The 18,236-nt window shown below is 48.5% G+C and overlaps 1 protein-coding gene across 4 annotated transcripts; it reads left to right on the top strand.

Annotated features, from left to right (window-relative positions):
* Positions 1-3,230: 3,230 nt before the first annotated feature.
* Positions 3,231-18,095, top strand: ECSIT (ECSIT signaling integrator). Of its 4 annotated transcripts, none has more exons than XM_049876950.1 (9): positions 3,231-3,318; positions 3,513-3,650; positions 8,861-8,977; positions 11,848-12,271; positions 12,518-12,741; positions 16,537-16,594; positions 16,715-16,863; positions 17,029-17,134; positions 17,729-18,095. In XM_049876950.1, exons 3-9 carry the CDS (start codon positions 8,882-8,884, stop codon positions 17,983-17,985), a joined length of 1,314 nt encoding a protein of 437 aa, XP_049732907.1. In that variant the 5' UTR covers positions 3,231-3,318; positions 3,513-3,650; positions 8,861-8,881; the 3' UTR covers positions 17,986-18,095. The 4 variants fall into 4 exon arrangements, with proteins under 4 accessions (XP_049732907.1, XP_049732906.1, XP_049732909.1 ...); XM_049876949.1 differs by having other exon boundaries at positions 17,710-18,095; XM_049876952.1 differs by lacking the exon at positions 16,715-16,863 and having other exon boundaries at positions 17,729-17,816.
* The last annotated feature ends 141 nt before the right edge of the window (positions 18,096-18,236 follow it).

Raw genomic sequence — 18,236 nt, 5'->3', positions numbered from 1 at the left:
ACAGGCCAGAGCGCTAATGGTCAGGGGCAAGTTTGGCCACACCTCTACTTAATTCATGCCCCCCCAGCCCCCCCCACCCAGCTACCTGGACTCCCACTCAGGTGTCTGTGTGGGTCCAAGGCTCTGTGGGCAAGAGGAACAGGTGTGGGCTGAGCGCCCTGGAGCTCATTTGATCAAAATGAAGTCAGGAATCAGAACCATGGGGGCCACAGGTACGGGCAGGGATGTGGCCACGTACACACCCCAGTCACCTCCTCTTCCTGATTGCCCAGCTCCTACAGCCAGAGAGGCAGATGCCAGCTGCACCACCTCCAATGTCGCCATGCTCCAAGGTAAGGCAACAATCTGGGGATCTGCCTGGTGCACACGGGGGAGCAGAGGCACACATCCAGGGACCCAGGCACTGTGTCTCTGTGGTGCGAGGGATCACTTTTGTGTGGCCTTTCTCACCATGGTCTTGTAACTCCCACCCAATACTTGGTTGGAACTGTACAGATAAGGTAATTGTGGTCAGTTTTGCCATCCCACTAGGCTTAAAAGAGAGCCAGTTCCAGGCAAAGGCAGGATCTCATTCACAACCATCAAGGAAGAATAGCCAGGAGCAGAGTGTGTCCTTTGGACCAGGGATCCCTACAGCACTGAGAAACTTCTGGAACCAGGAGACAGTCAGAGTTGTAATACTGAAGATGGTGAGAAGTGGTAGCAGAGAAAGAGCAGAGGAGAGACTGGCAGGGACAGCACAGTGGGCTTCCCGGCACACGGAGCAAAAAAGCTGAGTGCTTTTGGGCAGGAAGCTTGGTGGCAGAATAGGATGCCTCCAAGCACTTGGTGGAGTTATGTTTGCCGACCCATGGAGCTAGCGCTGAGTGTATTCTGGCTGAGGCTTACTGGTGGAGTGGGGTGCCTGGGGACGCTTCGGGCAGAGCTAAAAGAGCTTTGTGACACTTGCCTGAGCAGGGAAGAGGCAGAGAAAAGCAGTGGCATGACTGGGAACAGACTGTCTTGATGGAAGAACTGTATCCTATGTGTTCCTGAGCCTGTTACTTCCCTAATAAACCCCATAATCATGATTATTATCTGTGAGTTCTGTCTGGCCATTGCAATGAATTATCGAACGCAGCAGAGAAGTAGAGAGTGCTATGGGAGAGACTGTTGTGTCAGAATTGGTAAAGATGCCAGAGAGAGGAGGCATGTCTGACCTCTGCCTCGCAGGAATCAGCCTTGGGCTGTTGATCTTGATTCTCCTCTCCCCCTGTGAAACTAGAGATCAGGTGCCGTCCCCACACCATATTTACAATCTCACACACACAGGGTCACACATTCAGGATACAGCCAGCCCTGGGTAGGTACTGGGGATCAGACACATAACCACAGGCAGAGAGATACACACGGAGTGCTACAAACACAGTCACAACCCCACACTGTGGTCAGATATACACTCATACACAGAAGGAGTCTAGAGACACACTATTGTCACAAACATAGACCAGCCCACACGCAGATAGCTAGACACAGTCACAGAATCACTGAGACACACTTATAACCAGGATCATCACAGACATACACAGTGCCGTAGAAGTCAATGGCCAGGAACAATCACACACATACAAGTCAAGGACACACAGAGTGTCACAAACACAGTAACAAACACACACTGGTTGGAACACAACCACACATGGAGTCCCACAACATCAGAGACTTTGGCATGGTCAGACCTGTTACACCATTGCTGAAACACAATCAAAATCACACACATGGTGTGCCACACACTCACAGAATCACAGACTCACTCACTTGTAATTAGACATACAATCACACCCAGAGTGACCGATCTGGGGTATCACACACAGTCACATGCACTCCGATGATGGGACACAATCATGTATGCATAAGTCATAGACATACAGTGTGACAAATACAGTCATTTATCCACTGGTGTTCAGACATGCAGTCATACACACATTAAGGCACAGGAACAATCACAGAAACATTGACACACATACTGCCAGCCCCTTGACTTGTGGGGCAAATCCCCCTTCCCACACGCACAGAGTCACAGACACCCAGAAGCTAGTACACTAAGAGTCACACATGCAGCTACTGACAAACACACAAGAACCCATGAGACACTCACTATGACATGCTGTCACACACACCAATGCCCAGACTGGCCTGGGCACCACCCCTGACCCACACTCACACAGCCGCACATACACCTACACGCCTTTGCTTGAGTTTGGAGATACAACAAAATGCACAACCCCCTCCCACCACACACACACACACTACCACTCCAACATTGCAGTGACATTCCTCCTCCCACAGTTCCAGGACACATTCATGAACACACACACAGCCCCACACGACCCTCAGCCCTCAATGAGGGTGGCCCAAGGGTCAAACCAGACTCCTTCGTCCCAGTGGGGTGAAGAGGGGGTTGGGGGGGTGGGGTGGGAGAGGAAGGCTGAGGGTGAATCCCGCATGATAACAGTGGTGTTGTTGTATGCCATCAAGTCGATTCCTACTCATAGCCACCCTATATGACAGAGTAGAACTGCCCCATAGGGTTTCCAAGGAGTGGCTGGTGGATTTGAACTGCTGACCTTTTGGCTAGCAGCCTGAGCTCTTAACACTGCCACCGGACTCCATGATAACAAAACAATTTATATGGCTGTTCTCCAGGGATTAATTCAATTAAACCTCAAACAACCCTATCAGATTATTATAATTGCCCCATTTCACAGGTGAGACAATGGAGGGACATATGGGTTAAGCACTTGCCCAGAATCATGGACCTAGATTAGCAGAGCCTGTCTCTTCCACTAGTGTCAGCGCTGTGACACTCTAGTTTTGTTCGCTGCTGTATGCTCAGGGCCTAGAACTGTGGCTGGCACACAGTGAGTTCTCAATGGATGTTTGTTGAGGGAAAGAAGGAATTCACATCCCTTCCAACTTTGATAAGTTGATAATTCAACTCTGCGTCTCAGGAGGGAATACCGGAGGCTTAGGCTGGGATCACAGTCCCCCGAAGTCCAGCTTCCCAGTCTGGGACCGGCTCAATCACTCCTTCCCCAGCCATAGTTCACGGTTCCCAGGTGGAGGGTGCGGCTTGCCTTGTTAAGGGCGGGGCCTGGCTCGTTATTGGTGGGCCTCCCAAGGTAGGCGGAACATCTCTAAACTGGTCTTCACGATTTGCTGCTTTTTTTTTTTTTTTTTCGGGGAGAGGAGACGGTAACCCGGAAGCTCTTCGGGTCAATATGGCGGCGCCCAGCTGGAAGATAGAACCGGTCCGGTGGCCGCGGCCGGCCTCATGAGGAGGTAGGTCACGCGTTGGAGGGGGAGGGAGAGCTCCTAGGCCCCGGGGTGGCTCGTTCCGGGTCCGGGAACGCGGAAGGGCGGCCCCACAGGGACCCATCTGCAGGCCTACAGCGCCATGACCTTTTGAAGTGCGGGGCGGGGACGTAGAGGAAATCGCTCCCGCAGCCTCACATACTTTATTTCCCATTTTGTAGATAAGACAACTGAGACTCAAAGAGGTTAAGGCCCTCGCTCGAGATCACGCTGCAAGTCCGTAGCAGGCGAGAATTCGAACCCGTGTCTGCCAGTTGTTCTTGAGACGCAGAATCTTGGCAGCCAGCCGCAGCGCTGCTGTACGTACACCCATTCAAGGGGTTCAGGTTTATAGAGGTTTTGTAGAAATTTAGATCTTATTTCCTTTCAATTTGATAGTTGTTGGGCAACTGCCATTACCAGACACTGCCCCAGGTGCTGGGTACACAGCAGTGAACAAGACAGACAAAAATCCCGTCTTTTCTGGGTGAACGGGACATTGAACAAGTCAGAAATAAATGAAACAGATGATTTCAGCTACTGATCATTGCTGAAAATGCATTAATCTTGGTAATGGAGGCTTTTTAGATGGTGGGCAGGGCGGTCAAGGGAGGCGTCTCATTTGAATGGAAATCTGAATGACCAGAGACAGCCCTGGGGAGGTCTGGGGAAAGTTCGTTCCAAACAGAGGGAAAAGCAAGTGCAAAGATCCTGAGACGAATAAAACTTGGCTTGTTTAAGAAACAGTGTAGCTGGAAGAGTAGACCCTGTGGGATTTTATTTTAAGCGTGTGATATACATTGGAGCCCTGGTGGCTTAGTGGTTAAGAGCTATGGCTGCTAACCAAAAGGCCAGCAGTTCAAATTCACCGGTTGCTCCTTGGAAGCTCTGTCCTATAGGAGCGCTATGATTTGGAATCGACTCCACAGCAAAGCGTTTTGGGTTTTAGACCATTCCTGATTTTAGGCAGAGTGCACTAAAAATAACTTACATTTAAAAAAAATTCCTCTGACCACAGTGACGAGAACTGACTGGAGGCAGGTAAAGGTAGAGGTGGGAGAGGCTGAGTAGGTGCCTAGGGAGAGGCAATGGATTGGGGTCATGGCCTGTGAATGAAGAGAAATGCATGCATATGGAATCAATTTGGGAATAGTCAAATTGATGGATTGAATGGGGGAGTGAGGAACTTGGTGGGCTCAGAGCTGACTCCTAGGTTTGTGGCCTGAGTAACTAGGAATGGTGGTGCCATTGCCTGTGATGGGGAGGAACAAGCTTAAGCAGCGATACCAGTTTGGAGCAAGTTAAGTTTGAGATGGCTGGGTGTACATCAAAGCGGCAGTTAGGTATCGAGGCTGGTGCTCTGGGCTGGTGTTGGAGATAAACATTTCAGAGCTGTTAGCGCATAGGTCAACACTTATTAGACTTTAATACACACAGGAGACGCCTGGAGCTCTTGTTAAAACACACATTCTGATTCAGCAGGTGGTGTGGATTAGGGCCAAGATTTTGCATTTCTAATAAGCTCCCAGGTTATGCTGAAGCTACTAATCCCTGGAACACACTTTGAATAGCAAGGATTTAGAGCAGCGGTTCTTAATCCTAACTGCATATTAGAGTCATTGGTATGCTTTAAAAATTTGGTGCCTGGGCCCCACACCCAAATATTCTGATTTTGTTTATTTGGGGTGTGGCCTGGGCATGAGAATTTGTTTTTTTAATTTTATTTATTTTGTTGTTGAGAATACACATAGCAAAACATAACACCAGTTCTGCAGTTTTTACATGTACAATTCAATAACGTTGATTGCATTCAGTGACGTTGATTACATTCTTCAAACTGTATAACCATTCTCACCCTCCTTTCTGAGTTGTTCCTCCTGCATTAACATCAACTCACTGCCCCCCCCCAAAGGCTCCTATCTAATCTTTTGAGTTGCTGTTGTCAATTTGACCCCATATAGATAGATCTTAAAAGAGCACAATGCTCAAGGCAGACATTGTTTACTAGTTAAGCTAAACTACTGTTTGGTTTTAAGAAGACTTCAGGGTATATTTTTGGTTTAAGGTTCAAAGATTATCTCAGGGCACTAGTTTCAGGGGTTCATCTAGCCTCCAGGGCTCCAGAAAGTCTGGAGTCCATGAGAATTTGAAACTGTTCTGCATTTTCCTGGGCACAGGAGTTTTTTAAAGCTCCCTAAAAGATTCCAATATGAACAAAGTTTGAGAACCACCAGGGCTGTATATAGGAAATACAAAGATGAGAGGAACAAGTGAAATGACACTGCAGGGAAGCAAGCAGACAAATCCACAATGTGAAATTCTTTGCAGTCTCATTACACAAAGTGTAGTCCCCAGATCAGCACATCAGCCTCATCCAGGAGCGTTTTGGATGTGCAGAGTCTCTGGCCCCAGCCCAGATGTGCTGAATCAGAATTGGCACTTTAATGAGATCCCAGATGAGTCATCTGCATATTCAAGCACTTGTGAACATTGCAAAATTTAGAGAAGGAAATGTATCCTGCTGATTGATAAACAGAGAAAGTAAACCAAGAAAATATCTGAGTGTTGAGAAAAAGGCGGGAGGGTAGGTCACTTGTACCAGGTGCTTCTGAGAAATTGAGCAAGACGGAGTCCTGAGAAGTAACCGTAGCCTTTATAAGATATAAAACACAGAGGCCTTTACAAGAGAGATTTCATTGGAATGGTTGGAGGAGCAGCCAGGTTAGAGAGAGTGAGGATGGAGTTGTAGTGTGTAGACACCTCTGGGGAGAAATTTTGCTATAAAGGGAGCAGATATGTGGGACAGAGGTTGGAGGGAGACCTGGGGTCAAGATGGGAGATGCTAGAACAGGTTTAAATGGTGATAAGAATGATTCAAACACTTCCCAACTCATTATATGAGGCCAGCATTATCCTGATACCAAAACTAAACAAAGACATCACAAGAAAAGAAAACTACAGGCCAATATCTTTTATGCAAGAATTCTCAACAATATGCTAACAAACTGAATCCCAGCAACATATAAAAAGGATTATGCACCATGATTTATCCCAGAAATGCAAGGTTAGTTTAACATCCAAAATCAATTCAAGGGACAAAAAATACACAATCATCTCAATAGACACAGAAAAAGCATTTGGCAAAATCTAACACCCATTCTTGATAAAAACACTCAACAAACTAGGAATAGAAAGGAGCTTCCTAAATCTGAAAAAGGGCATCTATGAAGAGCCCACAGCTGGCATCATACTTAGTGGTGTAAGACTGGATGCTTTCCCCGAAGATCAGGAACAAGACAAGGATGTCTGCTCTCACCTTTTCTATTCGACATTGTACTGGAGGTTTTAGCCAGGGCAGTTAGGCAAGAAAAGAAACAAAAGGTATGAGATTGGAAAGGAAGAAGTAAAATTCTATTTGCAGATGACATGATCAGGTATATAGAGAATCCTAAGGGATACACTAAAAAACTCTTAGAACTAATAAATGAGCTCAGCAAAGTTGCAGGATTATAAGATCAACGTATAAAAAATGTATCTCTACACAGACAATAAATAATGACATTAAGACAACAATTCCATTTACAATACTTAAAAAACAAAACACTTAAGAATACATTTAACAAAAGAAGTGTAAGACTTGTACACGGAAGACTACAAAACATTGTTGAAGGAGATTAAAGAAGATCCCAATAAATGGAGAGACATTACATCCTATGTTCATGGATCCAAAGATTTAATATTGTTAAGATGGCAGTACTCCCCCAAATTGATCTACAGATTCAACACACTCCTTATCAGAATCCCAGCTGGCTTTCTTGTAGAAATTAACAAGATAATCCTAAAATTCTTGTGGAAATGCAAGGGACCCAGGGTAGCCAATATAATCTTCAAGAAGAACAAAGTTGGAGGGCTCACACTTCCTAGCTTCAACACTTAATAAAGCTACAATAAACAACAATGTACTGGCTTAAGGCTAGACATACAGACCAGTGGAATAGAATTGAGAATCCAGAAATACATATGTTTATGCTCAATTTTCAGTAAAAAAAAATAAAATAATTTTTTTTTTAAAGGGTGCTAATAAATGAGGAAGAATTAGTCTTTTCAACAAATGGTGCTGGGATAAATGGATATTAACAGGCAAAATAATAAAGGGAACTTCTTCCTGACACCATACCCCAAAAATTAACTCAAAATGGATCACAGACCTCAATGTAAGAACTGAAACTCCTAGAAGAAAACAGGAGTAAATTCTATGGGTTAGGCAATGGTGTCTTAGATACAAAATCAAAAGCACAGTGACAAAAGGAAACATAAATTGGACTTCATCAAAAGTTCAAATTTTGTGCTGTAAGCAATACCATCAAGAAGTGAAAGGACAACCCACAGAATGGGAAAAACTTTGCAAATCGTAAGGGTCTGGTGTCCAGACTAAAGAACGCTTACAATTCAATAATAAAAAAAGAACCCGAATTTTTGAAAATTGACAAAGACTCTCCAAAGACATTTCTCCAAAGAAAGTAAACAAATGGTCAATAAGCACAGGAAAAATGCTGAACATCACTGGGAAAATGCAAATCCTAACCAGAATGGGGTACCACCTCACATCCACTAGGATAAAACTGTTAAAAAGACAGACAATAACAAGTGTTGACAAGGATGGGGAAAATTGGAAGCCTGATGCTGGTGGGCGGTGAAATGATACAGCCACTTTGGAAAACACTTTGGTGGTTCCTCAGAATGTTAAACAGTTGCCATATGTCCCAGCAATTTTGTTCACACAAAAATCTATACAGGAGTGTTCATAGCAGCATTAGTCATACGAGTCCAAATGTAGAAACAACCAGAATGTCCATCAATTGAATGGATAAATAAAATGTGGTTAAAGTCCCACCATGGAATGTTTTTTGGCAATAAAAAGAAATGACAGTCTATACAACCTACAACATAGACGAACCTTGAAAATATTACACTAAGTGAAAAAGTCCAGACACAAAAGCACATATGTTATATGACTCCATTTATATGAAATGCCCAGAAAGGCAAATCTATAGAAGGGAGATTAGTGGTTGCTTAGAGTTGAGGGTAGGAGAAAACAGAGTGACTGCTCTGTACAGGGTTTCTTTTGGGGGTGACGAAAATGTTCTAAAATTAGATTAATTAGATTGTGGTGATGGTTGCACAACTCTGTGAATACATGAAAAACCATTGAATTGTACGCTTTAAAAGGTGAACTGCATAGTATATGAATACAGCTGTTTAAAAAAAAAAAAAAAAGATCCATAGGGAGGGGGACCGTTACAGAACAAATTCTTCAAGAAAGTGAAGGGTTGGGCCCACTAGAAGCAGGGGCCCTTGATTTTAATAGTCATCTAACCCCATCTGGTGGTTGAGGAAACCAAGGCCTTGTCCAGAGTCATGGGGTAAGTCAGCCATGCAGTCTGGAACATGGCCTCTGTACGCCTGTGGGGTTCTTGTCTGTGTTAGTGGGTGAGGGTGCCAGGCTGATGGTGTCTTTTCTATTGGCCAGGTGGTCATCTGACAAGCAATTATGAGCTGTGTCCAAGCCATGCTGCTAGCCCGGGGCCTCTCTCGGGGCTGGGGAGGCATCTTCGGGGCCGCCCTCACAGGAGCCCCCTTCTCTCAGGTAACAGCCAGCTGGGTGGTCAGCTCCCCTAGTCAGAGTCACGGAACGAGAGCCCGGGATTTGCTCCCAACCCCTTCAAAATCCACCCTGTGAAGCCAGCTTCAGGGGGTCTGAGCTGGCCTCTTTGCTCTGAGGTGGAAGGTCCCTAACTTATTTTAAGAGGTGCTGATGGGCATGTGGGTGAGGAGGTTGAATTTGAAAAGGGTGCATGAGCTAAATGGATGTGGGTGGTGATTGTGGGTGGCTCCTCCATCCACTTCTAAAGATGGCGGCAGAAAATTGAACTTCCTTCCTTTATCCAAAGTGACCAGAATGCACAAGTAAATTATCAGCCACAGATAACAATGGTGACGATCGTATTAATAGGTCCCATATTGAGGATATACTCTGCGCCAGGCCCTGTGCTAAGCATTTTATTTGCATCATCTCATTTGTGTTGTTTCCCCCACTTTGAGCATTCCAGAACTTCCTAGTACCTGTAGTATTAAATTAGAAAACCAAATCCATTGCCATTCAGTCGATTTCAACTCACAGCGACCCTACAGGACAGAGTAGAACTGTCCATAGGGTTTCCAAGCCTGTAATTTTAATGGAAGCAGACTGCACATCTTTCTTCTGTGGAGTGGCTCGTGGGATCGAACTCCTGACCTTTTGGTTAGCGGCCAAGCACTTAACCACTGCTCCACTAGGGGTCCTTCCTGTAGTTTTAGTTGTCTAAAATTTCACTTTAATTCAACGCCTTTTTTTAAAAAAAATAATACCTTATCTAAACAATACATCTGGATAAGCTGTTGGAGGCAGCAGAACAGAGGGATTGAGAGCACAGACTCTAGTCAGCATCCTACTATATCACTCTGGGCCTCGGTTTCCTCATCTGTAAAATGGGCATAGTAAGAAGACTCCCTCATGGGGCAGTTGTAAAAAATTAAATGTGTCTCATGCTTATAAAGTGCTGCGCAGTACCTGGGAGGGAAGAATACCATCTAGAAGAGGGGTTGGCTGACTTTTTCTTTAAGGGTCAAATAGTAGATATTTTCAGCTTTGCAGGCCCCACTATCTCTGTCACAACAACTCTACTCTGCCGCAGTAACACTAAAGCAGCCACGTACACTAAGTAAATGAATGAGCATGGCTGTGTTCCAACAAAACTTTAATTAGAAAAGCAGGCAACTGGCAGCGTTTGGCCTGTGGGCCATGGTTTGCCAACTTCTGTTCAGCATGCATTGCCCACTCTGGGCAGTAAGATCTCCTTGACCCAAGGGAGGTGCCATCAAAACAGATAGGGAAACTGAGGCCTGAACATTAAAGTGGGATATGGGCCGTCATCACCTGGCCTAGAACGGTCAAGCCAAGACTGCTGCTGACTCCGAAACCTGTATTTTCCTTTTTAATTTTTTTTTGGAACAGGTAATACAGTTAATTACAGTGAGGAATAGAGTTCAAAATTCAAAAAGTTCTGAGGCTATATCATGACAAGAGTCTGTCCCACTCCTGTCCAGCCACCACTTAGTTCTCTCTGGAGGCAAAAGATGTTACTGCTTATTGTATTTCTTTCCAGAGATATTTTATACCTATTCAAAAAAATAGAGAGAGAGAGAGAGTATTCATGCCCTGGTGGCGCAATGAACTCAGCAGCAGTTCGAACTCAGCCCCAGCTCCACAGGAGAAAAGACCAGGCAATCTGCTTCTGTAAAGACTGTTATTTTTATGTGCCCTCCAGCTGATTCTGGACACATAGTGACACTACAGGACAGAGTAGAACTGCCTAGGTAATCTTTACGGGAGCAGATCACCAGGTCTTTTCTCCCGCACAGCCCCTAGTGGGTTCAAACTGCCGCCCTTTTTGTTAGCAGCTGAGCGCTCAACCATTGCACCACCAGGACTCCTCTGTAAAGATTACAACAGAGGAAACCCTACAGGGCAGTTCTGCTCTGTTATGTTGTATGCCATTGTGTAGATTCTGACTTATAGTGACCCTGTAGGACAGAGTAGAACTGCCCCATAGAGTTTCTTAGGCTGAAGTCTTTATGGGAGCAGATTGCCAAGTCTTTTCTCCTATGGAACGGCTGGGAGGTTCAAACCACCGACCTCTTGGTTAGCAGCTAAGCGCTTTGAGTCAGAATCAACTTGACAGCACACAACAACAACACATGTATTTCTTTTTTATACAAATGGGGAGCTACTCACACATTGTTTCACACCTTGCTTTTGTTTAATAATACCCCTTGGAGCTTATTCCAGCTCACAGGGCAGGAGCCTCCTCAGTCGGTTTGACAGCTGCAGGTGTTCCTTGCTCAGGTACATGGCTGTTTGTTTCTGTGCTCCCTTGCTGATGGGCACGTGGGCCGTTTCCACTGCTACAGTGGATGACTTTGAACAAAAGTCACTTGGCGCGGGTGTGCTTCAAGCTGTGTTTGTAATCGTGGTGAACACTGCTGAATGCCTCCATGGAGGTTTTCCTAGCAGCCACCAGCAATGGAGGAAACCCTGGTTGTGTAGTGGTTAAGAACTACAGCTGTTAAGCGAGAGGTTGGCAGTTCGAATCCACCAGGTGCTCCCTGGAAAACCTATGCGGCAGTTCTGCTGTCTCCTATAGGGTCACTATGAGTCGAAATCAACTCAACAGCAACAGGTTTTTTTTTTTTTTGATCAGCAGTGGATGAGTGTCCGTTTCCTCACAGCCATGCCAGCATGGCGTTTTATCACACTTTGCAAGGGCGCCTAATCCTGGGTTTGTAACCACAGTACCACACTTCCCCAGGGCCGCCCTCAGGGATACCGCTGGCACCTCTCCTAGGAAAGAGCCAGCCCGGCAGCCTCCAAGGGGCCCTGGGAGGTGCCATATTCCAGCAGCGATCCTCTGTCCCCAGGTTGCCCCCAAGGTCCCGCGGGGCCTCCACTGTAGTGCAGCCACCCACAGCTCTGACTCTGACTCTTCGGTGGTCCCACGCCCCCCTGAGCCTTCGAGGTGGCCCATGAAGGGCCTGGCGCCCCACCAGGAGCTGTTTGGGCAGGCGCCTAGCGGGGAGCGGGACAAGGCGAGCTTTGTGCAGGCCGTACAGAACTTCAAGCAGCACAGCGTGCGCAGGCGGGGCCACGTTGACTTCATCTACCTGGCCCTGCGCCAGATGCGGCAGTACGGCGTTGAGCGGGACCTGGCCGTCTACAACCTGCTGCTGGACATCTTCCCCAAGGAGGTCTTCCGGCCACGCAGCATCATCCAGTACATCTTCGTACACTATCCTCGGCAGCAGGAGTGTGGCCTCGCCATCCTGGAGCAGATGGAGAACCACGGTGAGGCTGGTTCACATCTGGCGGGGGCAGGCCTCATGTGACAGGCGGCAGGCAGCTCCCTCCACCCATGGCTCTGACTCGTCTCCTTACCCCTCTCTGTCTGCCCTCTCCCTGACTTCAATTTTCTCTGCCTCTGATTCTTGGTCTCATCTCTGCTTATCTGTCCCTCCTCTTCCTTCATCTCTTCCTCTGTGTTCTTTGTCCATCCCCTGCCTCCCGGGGCTCTGCCTGCGTCTGCCTGCACAGGGGTGATGCCCAACAAGGAGACAGAGTTCCTGCTGATTCAGATATTTGGACGCAAAAGCTACCCCATGCTCAAGTTCCTGCGCATGAAGCTGTGGTTCTCCCGCTTCAAGAACATCAACCCCTTCCCTGTGCCCCAGGACCTGCCCCAGGACCCGGTGGACCTGGCCAAGTTGGGCCTGCGGCACATGGAGCCTGACCTCAGCGCCAGGGTCACCATCTACCAGGTATCCAGTCCCCTGTCCACACTCTCAGCCGCCACCCTGGGCTGGGCGCCACCATGGCTTGCCTACCTGAGTGATTGTGGTGATATAGCCCTGACCCCCTGCCCCATCCCTCCCATGGACTGCCACAGCCCTTACTCCTCACCACAGCCCTGACTCTCTACCCCAACCCTCCCATGGACTGCCATGGCCCTTACTCCTCACCAGAGCCCTGACCACCCCCCCGCTCCCCGCCCCAACCCTCCCATGGACTGCCACGGCCCTTACTCCTCGCCACAGCCCTGACTCCCTGCCCCAACCCTCCCATGGACTGCCACGGCCCTTACTCCTCGCCACAGCTTACACAGCCCTGACCCCCTGCCCCAACCCTCCCATGGACTGTCATGGCCCTTACTCCTCACCACAGCTTACACAGCCCTGACCCCCTGTCCCAACCTTCCCGTGGACTGTCATGGCCCTTACTCCTGACCACAGCTTACACAGCCCTGACCCCCTCTCCCAACCTTCCTGTGGACTGTCATGGCCCTTACTCCTGACCACAGCTTACACAGCCCTGACTCCCTGTCCCAATGCTTCCGTGGACTGTCTTGGCTCTTAATCCTCACCACAGCTTACACAGCCCTGACCCCCTGTCCCAACCTTCCCGTGGACTGTCATGGCCCTTACTCCTGACCACAGCTTACACAGCCCTGACTCCCTGCCCCAACCCTCCCATGGATTTTTATGGCCCTTACTCCTCACCACAGCTTACAAGGCTTTGATGGCCTCCAGCCTCTGCTCCAGGCCCTCTCCCACAGTCACCATGTTCTAGGCAACAGTCGACCTTTCTGTTCCTTGAGTATTCTGTGCCATGTCCCACCTCAGGCCTTTGCACTTGCTGTTCTCTCTGCCAGGAACACTCTCCCCTTAGGAAGACTTCCCCCAGGGACTTCATATTCTTAGGTCTCAGCTCCACTGTCCCTTCCTCAGGATGCCCCTCCTAACCAGCCTGAGGCACCCACCCCTTGCCTATACTAGGCACATTTATTTATTTGGTTCCTTGTTCACCATCTGTGTGGCCCGCTAGACCAGAGCTCCCCAAATGGAAAAAACCATGACTTAGTCTCCCAAGGTACCCAGCACAGGGTCTGGCACAAAGCTGATGCTCACCAGGTGTTTGTTGAATGACTGAACGAAGTACCCCCAGTATCCTGGGAGCCCCCACTCATACCAGGCCATGCTGGCTGTCCAAAGAATGTCCCTCACAGAGAGACCCAGATAACAGTTTCCCTCAGAGCACTAGTTCTAAGGCAAAGAAGCCCGGGGGGCTGTCGGAGCCCAAAGGAGGCAAGAGTGAAGGAAGACTTATTGAAGGAGGTGAAAGTGAGTTGAGTTTTTGCAGGATAGGAGGGGCGAGGAGAGCTTCCAGGCAGAGAAAGCAGCATGTGCAAGGCTGGGAATCCCTGGGATACTGAAAGGGCTTCCTGGGGCCAGGACATGGGACACCAGGGTGCTGGAGGTGGGGAAGAAGAGGCACGGGGGACTGCAGGTTAAAGAGCTTGGTTTTAAACCTATCGGTTGGTGGGAAGAGCCATGGAGCCGTTTTAAGCAGAGGAGTGACAGACTCAGAGTCATGGTTCTGGAAGAATTTGCAATTTCAGAAGCTCCCTGTGGCTGCTGTGTGGTTGGTACTGGATGGTGGTGGGGCAAGAGGATGGAGGGTGGCAGGATAGGAGGTGACTGCAGCATCCAGGTGAGAGAGGGCCTGGACTTGGCCTGGAGCGTAGCAGCAGATGGAGAGGAAGGGTAGTTTTTAACACATCTCTTCATTTTGGTAAGTACTGCACCTACGTGGTAAAGAAGCCAAACAGCACACAAGAGCACACAGTGACGAGTCTGCCTCTCTGACCCTGGCGTTTCAGTCCCCAGGCTTCTCCCCTGGGGGTGACTGCCCTTACCAGCACTGTCTCCTTCCAGAGTCTGCATTTGCAAGCAGCTACATCTTTTTATTTATATATATCCTTTTTATTTAAATATTCTTCCACACCTTCAGCTCATTATGAAAAATACATAGAGAAAAGTTGAAACCATGGTAAAATGATTACCGTTCTACCCAGCACCTAGATTTTGAGTGGAAACAACTCCAGTGCCCTCCGGAGATACTGGCCATGTGGACCATGGGGTCTCCAAGTTGTAGGGTGCCGAGCAGCCAGGGAAATGAACAAAGCAGTGAAAAGGGTGAAGACCAGTGTCTAGTGAGCTACCTTAGGTGTGAGAAGGGAGGAGACAGAAAAGCGTATGTGTGTTTCTATTCGCTTCATAAAAAGAATATGAACTGGAAGTGAGTACAAAGAATTATCTCCAGGGGGCGCTGGACAATGGGGTAGAGGGGGCAGGAATGGAAGTGATAACGTCTCTTTTAATATGGGTCGACTTACACTGTGTAAATGTTTAGTGTATTCAAAAACAAAAAAGGGAAAAAAAACGAACCAAAATTGAAAACTGATAAATGGGATTAAATTTCTAATTGGTAACGTAGGCATTGAGAGAACAAAATGATTCTGAGGTGTTGTTGAACCCACTCATCCAACTGCCCATCCCTGGTGTGTATCCCAAGAACAGGAAACAACTCAGAGTAATCCTAAATGTAATCCCATGGCCTTAGGGTTAGTAGTAAGATTGAAGCCATTTTATGTGTATTGAAGGATCAATCAAGTAAAAGTATTACTGTTAGTGCCCATTGCCATCGAGTTGACTCTAACTCAGCAAGCCTATAGGATGGAGTAGAACTGCCCCATAGGGTTTCCTAGGCTGTAAATCTTTACGGAAGCACAAACTGCCACATCTTTCTCCCTTGGTGCTGCTGGTGGGTTCAAACCACCGACTTTAGTTAGCAGCCCAGCGCTTAACCACTGCACCACCAGGGCTCCTTATTATTGCCAGGAACCAAGAGTTTTACTATGAGAAAGAGAGAATTAATATACCATTAAAAAGTTAAGACAAAAACTCCAGAATGTTAAATTTGAAATGAAATGTTAGTATAAACATGCGTACTGTTCCGTGAAGACGCCTAGGAGCAAAACATACACTTTTAAAAGTGTTTTCCAAATGCAGAGCATCGTACACACATTCTGTACTTGCTCTTTGCTTTTTCTCACTGAACACCATGGTTTGGAGCCCGTTCTAAGTTAGTACCTGCCGAGCCAGCCCATTTCTTTGTAACCTGAAAGGATGAACGGTGCATCAGCAGTTGTCCACCGTGGGATGTTTTGGTCAAAGTGTATGTGCATTTTTTTTTTAATTAAATTGTGTTTTGTTTTTCAAACAAGTAATCATGTTCAGGGTATAAAGACACAAAAGGGTATTCCTTCCCCACTGTTCCGCATGGAGGCATGCACTGGGACTTGCTTCTCACGTCTCCTTCCTGGGATCTGTGCATGTGAAATTACTTTTCTCTTTTAACTTTACAGGCACTTAGCACTTACTATGTGCCAGGCACTGCTCTAAGCATTTTAGAACCATCTGAAATCAATGCTGTTATCATTCCCATTTTGCAGTGGGGGAAACTGAGGCACACGGGAAACTGACTCAGCCAAAGTCACACCACTTGTGGCAGAGCCAGGGTTTTAACACAGATGGGCCAGCTCCAGGGTTCCCTCGGTGTAAGCATCTTAAATGTTCATGGCTCTTGCCAAATTGGATGGAAGTGAGGAGGGGGTAGGTTTGAGTGGTATGAGGCCCAGTAGATGGTCTGGGAGATGCCCTGAATTCGCTGGGGTTCCCTTTCCCTGTTTCTCCCACCTACACTCTTCCTTGCAGATGCCTTTGTCCAAAGACTCCACAGGGGCAGTGGATCCCACCCAGCCCCACATTGTAGGTAAGGCCTGTACCTGCCCCAGCCTCTGCCAGGTTCCCAGCGGGCCTGTGGATGGGCTCCCAGGGCCTGTGGGCAGAGCCGCTCAGCCAGGGCTCAAGGACATGTGTGTCTCCGCACCAGGAATCCAGAGTCCCGATCAGCAGGCTGCCCTGGCTCGCCACAACCCAGCCCGGCCTATCTTTGTCGAGGGCCCCTTTTCCCTGTGGCTCCGAGATAAGTGTGTCTATTACCACATCCTCAGAGCTGACTTGCTGGCCCCTGAGGAGAGGGTGAGTGTGGGGGTTTGGGGGAGGCCAGACACTGCCCAGAGTCCTCATGTGAGGGGCCCTAAGGTGCAGGCTGGGGCAGGGCAGCTGCTGGGAGGGTAGAGGCAGGAAGGTGGCTGTAAGCTCATTGGCTTCCAACCCTGCCTGCGCTCTCCCCTTCTGGAGTAGGAAGTGGAGGAGATTCTGGAGGAATGGAACCTTTACTACCCCATGCAGCTGGACCTGGACTATGGGAGGAGCGGCTGGGATGACTATGAGTTTGACATCCAGGAAGGTAATAAGTGGGAGGGGCAGGACTCCAAACACCACACAGAATGGGGAGCAGTGTTGAGGGGTGGGGCCCAGGCTGAAACTGTCCACTTGCCACACACACCCAGCAGAGACACACGTACACACACACTCCCACCCCGCTGCCCAGCTACACTCCATGGTCAGACATCACACTCTAGCTAGAGGCCACCAGGCCTGTGAGCCCTTGGTTGTACCCTCTACACATTTATGTACTGTGTTATTCCCTCTGTGCTGGCTACTGGGTGTGACCAGGACAGACCCAGTTTCTGCCCTCAGCAGCTCAGACCAGCAGGGGACTATGCAAGTTCCATTCTTGGGAGCCCAGGGAAGAGGCACATACCCAGCCTTGGGTGGAGTCGGGGGGGTCCCAGGGCTTCCTGGTGGAATCTTGAAGAACCAGAAGGCATCATGCAGGTAAAGTGTGGGAAGAGCAGAGGGGATAGCTTGTTCAAAGGCTTGGAGACGCAAGAAAGCTAGCTGAAAGCTCCAGCCCTTGGCCTTGAAGGGGTTGTGGGATTGGGAGAGCTGCCCCAGCCCCCACCACACAAGCCCTTGAAGCCCCCTCTCTTCCCAACAGTGGAGGAAGGTCCTGTCTTCGCCATGTGCATGGCCGGTGCCCACGACCAGGCCACACTGGCCAAATGGATCCAGGGCCTGCAGGAGACCAACCCTGCCCTGGCCCGGATCCCTGTGGTCTTCCGCCTGGCAAGGTCCACTGGGGAGCTCCTAGCGGCCTCCCCAGGACTGGAGGACCTGCCACCACAGCCACCAGTCCAAGGCCAGGAAGAAGAGGAAGACAACCTGCAGCGGCAGCAGCAGCAGAGCCAGAGCTGAGCCTAAGCACAAGCTGTGGCTGAGGAGACTGGACTGGCGTGAAAGCATGAGATGACCTTGGGGGGAAAAAAAATTGGGACTGTACAGCAAATAAAAGTTTTCTTGTCTTCCCTCCTCTCTGGCAGTGTGGCATCCCCTCCCCCCGGAACTCAGGTGGGGCAGCCAGCGATGGAACAGGCAAAACCTTTCCCTTTAATGCCTGCTGGCGCAGCTTTCTAAGGACCCTCCAGCGTCCAGGATTGACGGGTAGC

This window comes from Elephas maximus, chromosome 3, assembly GCF_024166365.1.
Source record: "Elephas maximus indicus isolate mEleMax1 chromosome 3, mEleMax1 primary haplotype, whole genome shotgun sequence".
Lineage (NCBI taxonomy): Eukaryota > Metazoa > Chordata > Mammalia > Proboscidea > Elephantidae > Elephas > Elephas maximus.
This window is presented reverse-complemented; position numbering and strand designations above follow the sequence as displayed.